At 42.7% G+C, this 12,352-nt stretch overlaps 1 protein-coding gene across 1 annotated transcript; it reads right to left on the bottom strand.

Annotated features, from left to right (window-relative positions):
• Positions 1-3,206: 3,206 nt before the first annotated feature.
• On the bottom strand, positions 3,207-4,151 carry tmem121ab (transmembrane protein 121Ab). The gene has a single exon (XM_041959233.1). It carries the CDS (start codon positions 4,149-4,151, stop codon positions 3,207-3,209), a length of 945 nt encoding a protein of 314 aa, XP_041815167.1.
• Between the last annotated feature and the right edge of the window lie 8,201 nt (positions 4,152-12,352).

The raw sequence follows: 12,352 nt of genomic DNA, 5'->3' as shown, positions 1-12,352 counted from the left end.
TATGGTCTGTGAAACTGTGGTTAGGGATAGTTTTGCATGAGGTAGCATGTGTAACAGCTATGCATGTAGGGTGCTACAGGCTTCATTGGAAGGTAAACAGTCATGCTTTTAAATTTCTTTCCTTGAAAGTTGAATTTCATAACTGCAGGAACTCAGTTATGCACAAAATTCATGTACCTCAGTGCTTCTCTACACTAAAATTCTAACCGTCATTACTTACGTGCCAGAATTCCAGTGGACACGCTCAGTCGAATTGAACTTTTGCAGCAGAACGTGGCAGAAAGTGAGTTCAGTACACACAGCTATGGTTTGTGCTCGCCATTGGAAATAATGGACATGCTCTGCTCAGTGTTGGACTTGCACTTCTGGTGTATAAAACCTAACCTTATCCGACCATGTGCTTTTTGCGCTGACCTTTTTTTAGCGATGACGCCATGCTCCCGAGACCTTAGCAAAACTATGAACTGGAATGATCCTGACGAGCCAGATCAACAATCTGAATACAAAATAAAACATAACTAACATAAATAAACTTTATGAGCATGTTGCAGAATTCAACGGCAGGAAATCCTCTGCAAATAGCAACAAAGCTACACTACGTCAAAGCTATATCATATTTTTTTAGTTCACAAGTCTGTAATTAGGGCTTCTGGTGGTGAGTTCCTGTAAGACAGGAGCTGGACTGAAAACCGACAGCCAGAATGAACAGGATGTGCCCGTAGAGATACGCCTCAGAAATATTTAATACTCCAACGGCAAGAACAATCAATATGTTTCTACAGAAGAGATTCCAAGAGAAGGGTTTGTACAGATATTGTAAGACCCAAACTGATCCTGCTCACCCACTTAAACGATTGGTTGTTTGATGAGCTTGAATATAGAGTTGAATTGTAAATTTCTCTTTGGAGATTAATAAAGTATCTATCTATCTATGTAGAGGGCAAGGGGAATGAAATCAGCACTTCAATATGTACATTTTCTGTACAGTTTCTTTCTGATTTTGTAAAGTCTTCTTTGTGCATTTTGCACATTTTGCAAAAAAAAAAAAAAACCTTCCTAGTTTGTAAGTAAGCAAAAATACTGTAATTTGGATCTTGGAGCAATTTGCCAGCCAAGCACAATTTTACCTGAGTATAAATAAAAATATAATTAAGCTGTTGGCTGTGTTTGCTTTGCTAAGGATCTTTGGCAGTACAGTGAGCAAATGTACTTATATCTGTCCTGTTTCTGTAGTTTTAAGCCTGCAAATCAGGACAACTCAAATTAATGATAGATTAAATGCAGTCATGTATGTACCTTTTGTGAATTATAACAGGACTAAAACTTGTCCTGGGCTGTGCTCCTCTTGTTCAAATACAAACTGCTTTTTCACTGCTTTGAGAACCAGAACATTATATTCATGTAAAGTAAAAAAGAAATGTCACTCCTTTGGTAATCATTGAGTATCTTTGTCACCCTACAGCTGACGGTTATCATTAATGGAGTGGAAGCCCCTCAGGGTCTTGGAGTATGTCTCTGTGAGCTGACATCAGCAGTTAACCTTCGTTAACCCGTCGACAGTAAAGAGACCTCCCTCATGTGGCTGACCTCTCCTCCTCCCACCACAACACTCAGGTCAGTTAATAAAAATTCCCCACGGTAGCACGAAGGCAATTCATTAGCTGTAAAAGTTCTGTTTGATAACTGATACCAGGTCAGTGCAGAGAAGATTAGTGTTAACAGAACAAAACTGCAAGTGGCAAGGTGATAAGGATGACTGGGTGGAAAAAAGGGGAACCAATTTGAGAAAAGGTTCATGCATTTTTATCACATTTAAAGATAAATTCATTGCTTGCTTTTCCCAAACGTGGTAGCCTGAGGGGTAGAAAATTAATGCCGGAGTCCAGGTGGAGGCTGCTCATCTTAAATATTTATGTGCTGTGTGGATTCCTCCATGCAAAACATAACAGAAATGGCTTTGCTGTTATGTTGCTTTCAAGTACAACAAGAGCAACAAATACTCCTGAATTTAGCTAAAAGTAATATTTATTTCATCATAATGAAAAAAATGAAATGGAAAAAGAAACCATGCTGTCATCATTATTCTTTTATTTATACTTTTATTAAAACATCATTGGCCTCCAACAAGTAAAGAATGTACATAAGAATAATGATAATAATAATAATCAACTGAATAACATCAGAAATTCAGACAGTATGTTATTGTCTTTATATTTTATCTTTTGTCAATTCTTCAGTGAGGCGTTCTCTGGACTCTGATCTCTGCATTCTCTGACTTTCAGCTAGTTTTAGAGGAATGTACAGTATAGGAAACAGAAAATATCTTACCTCCATCATATATATTTTTTCCCCTTTTCTCCACGTATTTTGTCTCATTTGCAATTCATCACACACATGAACCACATCTCTTCCAAAACAATTTGAAATAAGCTAAACCTGCTGTGGCGAACATGTACGCTTGCAGGCATACGGACCCTATAGACTGGCGTGCGTGCACATGGACACACACTCAGTAAAACACACGCTTGGATGCCTGCAGTGGATGGTGTAGTGCTGAGCTTTAATCAGACCTTTGGTCGTAAAGCGTCGCACTGACCGAGGCAGCAGCTTCCACAGAGCTCCTCTCTCAGCAGAACCAAACACAGACGGAAAAGCATTCGTCTGCTACCAACCTCGCTCTAGCACCGCACAGTTAGCCCCACATGACTGACCCGTGTCACTCTCTGCTCCTCCTCTCCGTCAGCGCCTCACACTGAGTGGTTTGTCCTTTGGTGCTGGAATACAAAGGAAATGCCACGCTGTCGAAAAAGTGACCTTTAGAAAATACAACATACTCACCGGGGGGTGGCGGGTAGGATCAACTGTCCATTTTACACAACATAACGTCACCGGGCTGCGCAGTGTGGAGATTGTCTCTTAATAAAAGTTTGAACTTTTTAAAACAATTAAAAACACAATAGCACAATAAAAACCTTTGACTTGATTTCTAAAGTCTACACGCTGCACTCAGTCAAGTGTAGGTTTACAGTATGTTCTGACAGGCAGGTGATGCTGAAAATCTCTTTTATGGTTTCACAGCAGTTCATGTGGGCTTGACAAGAGCAGAATATCATCCTGTCATGCAGTTGATTTCTACTTCCACTCCTGGAGCTTTCATAAAAAGCAGTCAGTCTCTAATGGTCCAGCGCGCAGTGCGGCGCTGGCGGTCATGTGTCGATGACGTCTTGCGCCGGCGAAGGTTCATGTGGCAAACTGGTGGCGTTGGGCAGCGGCTGCGTGTGGCTGACAGAGTTCTGCTGAAGCTCTAGCGCCATGGCGTTCTGCGGGTGGGGGAACTCCTTCACCTGTCTGCGGTACTCCAGGAAGGTGGACGCCTTGGTGGCGATGGCCACCACGTTCTTTCCGACAAAGATGGTGGAAACGCGGCTGTCCTGAAACAGTACCATGTTTACACCTCGTATGAGGATGGTGACCACGTTTATGGTGACCAGGCTCAGGACTGGGTACAGCATCATCTTCTGGGGCGACATGTGCTCGCCCTGCATGCTGATTTCACTGAGCGACACGCAGGGCAGGATGAGCAGCAGGATGTAGCAGTAGAAGAACATCAGGCCCTCGGCCCAGATGGGCAGGCCTGTCCGCTGGGGCTCCCACAGGTTGGCTTGGATATCCAGCAGGTCCAGCAGGTCCAGAGCAACCCAGAACAGACGACTCCTCATGTCCTCCTTCTTCCGGAAAGTTCTCACATATTCCATACTATCCAGAGCCACTAGAACCAAGTATAAGCCTGGTACACATACAGATAATAATAACGTCAAAGCCTTCCGGGCCACCGTCTCCAAACTCTTCCTGTCTGCCTTGCAATTCTGGAAGACAAAGTAGAGCTTGATCTCCAGTACGAAGATGTACAGAAACCAGAGTATCATGGCGTATCCTCGTCGGGCGGTGCGCACCTCAGCGCCGACCCACACTGCCACGTATCGCAGCACTATGAGGAAGCATACGTCCCCTACCAGCACTATAATACACACACCGATCTTTCTGGGACCCTGGTTCTGCTCTACCAGGTAGGCGTCCATGAAGGCCATGCTGGTCATGATGACGATGGTGGTCAGGCACACGTGGCGTTTGTCTGGGGGCGGCAACACCATGGCGAGGGCACCTGCTGGCTCTCACTCTCAGTCCCCAGCTTTCAAAAGTAAAAATAGTCCAGAAGGTAAATGCGGCTCTGTGTCCACTCCAAACCTTTGTGGTTGGAGAAAAAAAGGAATATTTTAGGTGCTGTGACAGCTCTGGCGTGCACAGGAGCAAATGTCCAGCTAGTGTGTCTAATTTTAAAATAATACTATAAGTTACGGCACTAATAGTCCATAGAGGAGGACGGTTATTGCAGTGCAGAAGCAGAGCAGTGCGTGGAGTCAGCGGAGGTATGCTGGCTGCCGATTGCTCTCAAACCATGTGAAAACAGGAACGTCACCTCGTTACTCAACGCACATCCATTGATCTGCCTCTGCCTGTGAGCAGCAGCTACACCGAGGGCTCCACGCCTGACACACCATGACTGATAGTAATCCACACACAGTCAAATGGCGAATACTCACAGAGCAGGCTTGGTCTAATGGACATGTGATGGGATTGCAGGACACGGTGCTGCAGTGTAGAAATGTTTATGGAGGTGTTTATTTTTGTATGAGACAGCGTTGGAAGCAGTGGCTGTATGTGCGCCTGTGCTGCAGCTCAGCATGTGCGAGGAATTCCTCTTTGGATGCTCCCGCAGACGGTGGTGCAGTGTGTGTGGCTCCTCGCAATCCTGCAGTGTCTGCGAAGGGAAACGGAGGAGAGAGAGGAGAGGAGTCTGCAGTGGCCAGAGGCCCCCAGCCGCCATAAATCACAGAAGACAGCAGGTCAACGGCCCATGAGGCCTTGCGTCCCACGCCGGCTTCCCTGGGGGGTGGCTCTTACACCGGGCTGAAGATCCATCCTCCCCCCCTCCTTCTGCCACGTGCCAGCCTCTCCACAGCCTAGAAGAGGGAGGAAACAAAGTGGAAAAGAGGGGGAGGGCAGAGAAGGAGGAGAAAGAAACCTGTCAGCACTACCGGGCCATATAACACAGTTTTCATTGCCAACGGCCCTCCACATATGAGCAGCCAAATAATGTGTCCGCTTGGCTCAAATATAGCCTGTTTCACTGTTGATAGGGCAGAACATATTGCACGTTACGGTAAGACTGCTTCAGGATGTCATTACCGCTCTATTGTCTGTGCCACGAGACAGCCGGATGCATGGCTCAATATGCTCCAATGGTAATGTTGTTATTACATTCAGCAGATCTGGGGCCATAATGTCCAGTGGTTAAAATTTTGGAAATTAAATTCTTTTTTTCTTTTTTTTTTTTTTAACAAAAAAAATCTCATATATCAAAAAGTCTCATATAGTCGCTAGTAGCTCAGTACCTCTTTTGCTTTATTCTGCATTACATGGCACATTTTCTTCTTAGGGAAGGGGGGATGGGGGAGAAACGATGGCAGGGTTCTTTTTTTTTTGCATGGATTGAGTCAGTCTGGTGCACTGTAGCTCCTAAACTGCAACAAAATGTACAGCACGGTCTACCGTATATATTTTAAGGATTATTAGGCAGTGTTTCTAATGGAATGTCAAGTAAATCACACTGAAAACAAATCCACATTTCTACACCATTATAGCCATGTGTCTCCATGTAAAAACTGTATACGGCTAATGATGACATTCTTCAGGTTTTATTTCAGCTTCAGTTCAAGCCCCATTTACAGTCTCCAATTACAGTCTATTTTTGTTGAATGATGTTTGAAGGTGCTTCTGTTTTGACCTGCTTAGTATTCCAGCTGATGTGTGTGTTGAGGCGTGTGACGGGTCGGGGTGTGGGGGGCCTCTCATCAACAGTCCAGTTGGAGGTTTACAGCACTTTCCATAAAAAAATGAATAAATATGTACAGACGCCGAGCATTTAACTAGCCAGCAGGAGCCCACCTTGTGCACTGGCCTCATCCATAAATAACACAGCTTGTCTAAATATTAGCATATAGAGGAAACAAGGCTGGGTGAAATAAAGTCAAGTGTGTTAATTGAGCAGAAACGTCTCCCTCAGTTCGAGTCTGGCAAGCTTCAGCAGAAACTACAATTTATCTGTCGCTCTGTCCTGTTCTGTTCATTCCTGTCTGCTCCTCCTGTCACGGGATACTTCAAGCAGAACACAAGTAAATGACATTAGTGTTTCTGTCAGCTGAAGTACGTCCCAAATCAAGACATGACTGTATCATTCAGAGAAAGCACTGCCAGCGCACCAATAAACAAACTTGTTTGGCGAAAGCAAGTGACCATGAAACTTGTCTCTCCAGTATGTAGCCATGCCCGAATCTTCCTCCAGTCACAAAAAGTGCAACGAGGGGAATCTTAGATGACATTACAGAGCCACACATGACTAAATGATAGTATATAATAGTTATAGTGCAACTTTAGTCTAAAGGAACTGACAAGTTAAAAGCCTTCATTGTGTATAAACACTAAATATCGATCTTAAAGGGGCACTCCTCTTAGTTAGTACTGCTTTTCCATAAGGATGAGGAATAAAAAAACAGACTGATTTAAATGAGGTCAGGATCAAAGCAACAGGGGGCGCCGACCATGAACCGTGACGTCACTGGTGTGAATCCTTGCGGTGACCTCAGATGCATGTTGTTCCATATCTCTCGCCGCCATTTCCTATCATCTCTCTCGTATCACTGTCTAAAAAAGGCATAAAAATGACGCTGACATTGGGGTTACTTTCAAAGCAAGAGAAGACTTTGTTGAACTGTTTCCATGGGCTGAATAGCACTCTCCATGGCAATTAATTTGAATTTGAGGTGTGAAGTCGGTGAAGTGCCTCCTTAGCCAAGATTAGGGTGTGACTTTTCTAATAATGCACCTCAATAAAGACCTTACTGATGGTCATTAAGTCTTTTATTAATGCTTTATATTTTAATTTTCTTTAATAGGTTAGCTGGGATTGGCTCCAGCCCTATTGACCCTCTCAGAATAAACAGTTATAAATGATGGAAGTCATTAACATGAACAAATTTTGTGTTGTCAGGTTGTAAGAAATTGTATGAGATGGTATTAATCCTTTCAATTTGGTAATGATGCAGTTGTAAATGTTAGTAATCCATTGATGTTGATGGTTTTCAAGCTTTAGTATTCAAGTGTGTAGTTGGAAGTATCAGCTGCCGTGTTTCCATCTAATTGTCAAGCAAATATGAAAAGGAAAAATACAAGATAAAATGTGAATTAGGCGTGTTTCAATCAACAGGTTTGAAGCTATGAACTACCTTACGTATGACTGTAATATACAGAATGGAAGAAGTATTTTTCCATTAAGTGCATTATCTCTTTTTAGTATAAACTTTTTGGTGAAATTGAGGAATTTTCTGAATGGTTACCATCAACTTTTTGTAATGTGGTGCTTAAAAATACGTTAGTGGAAACACGGCTAGTAAGTTTAAAAAACTTAAATATTTGGGGAAATATGCAAATTCTAATGAGGAGAGCAGTACCACCAATACGCATCTGCATGATCAATGCATAGCTGCAGCCTGTAGCAGGCTAGCTTAGCTTAGCAGCCTAGCACTGGAAAAAAAGGGGCAACGGCTAGCCTGGCTCTGTCTGAAGACACAGAATCATCATATAATGAAGGAGTGAAAATTAAAGCTTGCTGTTTCGTGAGGGGTCATGTGCCGGACAGTTTCTTGGGTGGGAGGTGAAGCGAGACAACCATTCTCCAGCCAAACTCCAGAAAGATTCTGGTCCCAGCCAAGAAATAATCCGACCCATCTCCTTCACTACTATTTGTTTTTGTGCTGATTAAACCGACAAGATATATTTTAATCAGTCAATAATTATGGAGGTGCTCGTTTAGAGATTTTGTTACCTTCAGATAAAAGTAGCTACCACCCAGACATGAGTGGTATTGATCTATATATATATATATATATATATATATATATATATATATATTTCCCCAAATAGTTGTCCAGATTGTCTGCAGCACTATTTTAGAAAAACTGTCTAATTAGTTAAAGGGAGTTTTCACAACCTAATGAACCAAAAGCTTTTCTTTGTCTTTTCACCATTATCCATTACTAAGGTCAGTTGCAACTAAAAGCCCCTTTGTAACATGTGCCTTATGAGAAAGTGGTACCAAGGTTGGAAAGAACATCAGCGACATAGGAAATGTCATGATCTCAGATATGTCATCAACAGTGTTTCTAACAAAAACTCGAGGCCAAAGCTTAAATTTGTGCTCTTGACTGGATTCTTTAAAAAAAAAATGCAAACAAAAAAACAAAAACCCACCCGGAAATGTATTGCAAATTGTTCCACCACTGTATTTACTTTTCTAAATCAAAGGCTTCTACTTCACTCAGATTTTGACTGAGCTCTTGATTCGAGAGATTTAAGTTCGTGATAAATAAACATGAGTTTGTTTTCAGCCGCGCTGTGTGAAATCACTACAGCAAAAAGGGCTTTTGAGCTTTTTGATGGCGATCCAAAGATTGTGAAGAGGTTATCAGAAAATACCACCCTGGAAGAACACAAGCTGTATGAACACCCGGAAAGGATATACAGACAAAATCAGAGCTTTGATAGCTCCTTGCAAAAATTTCAAGGAATGCAGTGTGAGCTCTGTCATTGTGATATACAGAAGCAAAACATGCTACATCTAGTGAGACAAATCAAACGCTGTCAATGGAGGCCTAGTTTAAGAAGAGCATGACACCGGAATGAGCCTCATTTATAATCCAAGCATGAATTTGAATGTTTAAAATCCATTATGTAGAACAGGGCCTAAGTAAGAGATTAAATTCATAAGATGGTGATTAATTGACTGATTAGCAGAATGCTGTGGATCATTAACATGCTATAAGGAAGGCTGCTCCCGCATATACAGTACATCACATCATCATTTAAATGCCATTAATTATCAAAAAGACACTTTGAGATTGTTTCCCTAATGAGCGGATTACAGTTGGCTTGATAATATGAGAGTACTGAATTGGATAGTGTGAACCTCCTGCGACTTGAGCTATGAAGCTATGAACTATGACTTCAGCTGCGAAACACTGATCCCAAGATGTTATTGCCGTGATTTGGCGCTACACGGGCGCCTTACGAAACAGGAAGCTGATGAACTTTGACAGTAGTAGATGATTATTAATCCCTCTGTCATGTACTGTGGAAAAGTGCCTTTGTCTGAGTGAAATGATGACAGAAGTGCGCTGCTCTGTTTTGCATATTCTGCTAAGCATTTATAATGCATAACTCCAGGCTGAAGATTAGCCCTGAGTGTCTCTGCAGAAATAGAAAAAAGAAGGAAGGAAATGTCCATTGATATGATATTTGACAACTGTGCTGACTATAATTTCACATCTTTACTTGGCTTTTCATGCCTCTGTGCAGGCAGCAGTCGTAGCCAGAGGCGTTATGTTTTCGGTTTGTCCGTCCGTCCTTTTCTCCGGAACGTGATAATTCAGAAACGCCTTGAGGGAATTTTCTCTAATTTGGCACAAATTTTCACTTGGACTCAAGGATGAACAAATTAGAATTTGGTGGTCAAAGGTAGGGTTGCAATGGTATGAGATTTACACGGAAAATATCACAGTTTCATGTTGTCACAGTATACAGTATACAGTATAAGACATGTTCTTATCAGTTAGAGTGATCCTTAGGCTCATCAGACGCTTTATTATAAATTTCACAAAATATTGTGTCCTGTCAGATGTGAAACTTCATATAAACTTGAACTATTACACTGATACGGTAGAATTCACTTCAAGCAAATGCATATGGTACGATAACCATGAAGGGTAGACCGTGAAACCAGTTTCCTGCTGCAAGATCACCGTGACCTCACAGAACATGTTTTTGTCCATAACTCGAGGGATTTTTTAATGTATTTTTTGTTACGTGGCTGCCCCTACCTTCCGTAGTATGCACTGTACTGCAAATTGCCTTGCCATGACATTTTACATCCAAACGGTCAAAGGTCAGCTTCACTGTGACATCATAATGTTCTGCAAAAACACTCGTCTGGCCAATATTCAGCACCATAACTCAGGAAATGAAGGGGAGATTGTGACCATATTTCACACTTGGTCAGATACTGAATTAGTGACAATAATCTTGGGCGTCCACCTTCAAACTGTGCTAACTGCATAGATCTTCTGTCCTGCCGGGTTGAAGATGTGGGTGAAGCATCCGTGTTTTACAATTTGTATCTTTTTTGCAGGCATCCAAAGCATTGTAGTCCACCACAAGCTCATTGGTTCTGCTGATATTGTGCTTCAGGTGATTGTTGTTGCACCATGTGATGAAGCTCTCTGTCAGTCCTCTGTACTGCTCTGGAAAAATGGTCTTCTCGTGAAGACAGCATGTTTCTACCTGGACATTATTTACTGGAATCATACATGTGAAGGTAGTGATAGCTTCCATTTTGCATAAAAATACAATTAATACCTTTTATAACTTCCTCCAAAGCCCTCGCTACATTTACTGCAGTCTGGACAGAGATGGATGTAAACTGGCTTTAAACTAGTTTTTCCTCTGCGTGCTGCACACTGTACGTTTCAGCTTTGCTTATATGCTTCAATTACAACGTATTAATTATGGTGTACTATAAATAGAGGGATGTCGAGTGACAGTACAACATTTCTTCGCAGAGCGAGGCTATTATTGTGTCTGTGGTCCAGGCCATTATCTCTCTAAACAGCCAGAGCTTCCTTGTCAGGCAGTTATATTAACAGTTAGCCTCCCCGACTGGCCGCGGGCCTCCACATGGATCACAACACGGACAAAGGTCGGGACAGCCAGTGGCGTTACTGCTAGTTTTTTTTGTTTGTTTGTTTTTTGCCAGTTGTTACAAAAACAGTGAGAAGGTCTGTTCGGGCCAAAGAACACGGCATTCAGTACAGCTGTAAGAACAGGATTTTGGCACAGGATTGTTTCCACTCTACCACGTGGGAAAAAAAATCAAACCAGAAGTTGTGTAAACGGTGCTGTTTCCAGGTGCTGCTTTTGAATATGCACACACAAAAAGCCAGTTTACTTTCAAGCACTGACTTTTCTTAATTGCCTGTGTTCTTGCTACTGATGTTTGTCTTTTCTGACACCGTCTTACAGATTAAGCACAGTGAAACTTCAAGAAGCTTTTCTTTTAGCACTGAGATGTTCTGACACTTCATAAACCTTGTGAGGACTGTGAGCTAGCACTTGTTTACAGCAGCAGAATCATTTCATCCTGCAACTGTGGATAGTATGCTCTGTTACCTGCAGGCTTCAAAGAAGACTGAGATGTTTATGCTTTCGGGAAGCCGCACTGATGTGCATTAAATGTATTGTATTATATCCCCAACTCTGCTTTCACTCCACGCTTCTGCTCTCCTTTCTCCTGCCTCGACACCCCGAGGATGATCAGATGTTTACGTCAATGTCAGCAACACTGCAGTGGGACGGCGCAGGTCTCCGGAGTGGTCCGTTTTGTCCAATATTTATGTCAGGTTGTCTTCATTAGGGCCAGAATGAGACCCATATGTCGTCTTGGCTGCCAGCCACCTCCATCATCTCAGCAGGTGTTCTGCGCTGTCCTTTGTGTTACAGTCAGCGCTCGGCTAGTTTTGGGAGAGGTGGCAGATTGCTTTGAATTTGCCCAGTACACAGAGTACAGCTCAGCACAGCTCAGCGGAACAAGCTCTTGTACACACACAGCAGCTTAACACACACACACACACACACACACACACACGGAATGCATAAGCATGCGCCCATGCACACATGTGGACATGTAGAAGGCTCTTGCACACACACTTTCCTCGCCTGAGAGGTTGCTGACAGGATAGCAATCTGCAGGTCACGTCTTTATCCCATCTTTCACTGCCTGATAACGCTCTGTAACCACACGCTGATCACATACATCCTGTACTGATTATACCATAGCACGGTATTGTATCCCCAAATCCCTGAATACATGTTAAGAGGTGTCTCCAATAACCAACCTGGCTGTATTCAAACATGTCAGCCTGATTCCCCCCAGTTCGCTCTGATGGATGTGTGTGATATCTCTCAGGCGCTCTGCACATTTCCTTAACGTATTAAAAGCACCGGAGTCCGCTGCCCTCATAGGGTTTAGCCTCGTCTGCGATGCATTATTCACAGTTTATATCTGCTGTATCTAATGGATCACTGTCGCGTGTCTGAATTCTAAACACGGCCGCTTTGCATTTTTGTTGTCATTATTTTTGCCCTGTTTAGCCCTTTCCACCTATTTTGTGCAATTCAAAGGCAC

Source organism: Chelmon rostratus, chromosome 18 (genome assembly GCF_017976325.1).
Source record: "Chelmon rostratus isolate fCheRos1 chromosome 18, fCheRos1.pri, whole genome shotgun sequence".
Classification (NCBI taxonomy): Eukaryota; Metazoa; Chordata; class Actinopteri; order Chaetodontiformes; family Chaetodontidae; genus Chelmon; species Chelmon rostratus.
This window is presented reverse-complemented; position numbering and strand designations above follow the sequence as displayed.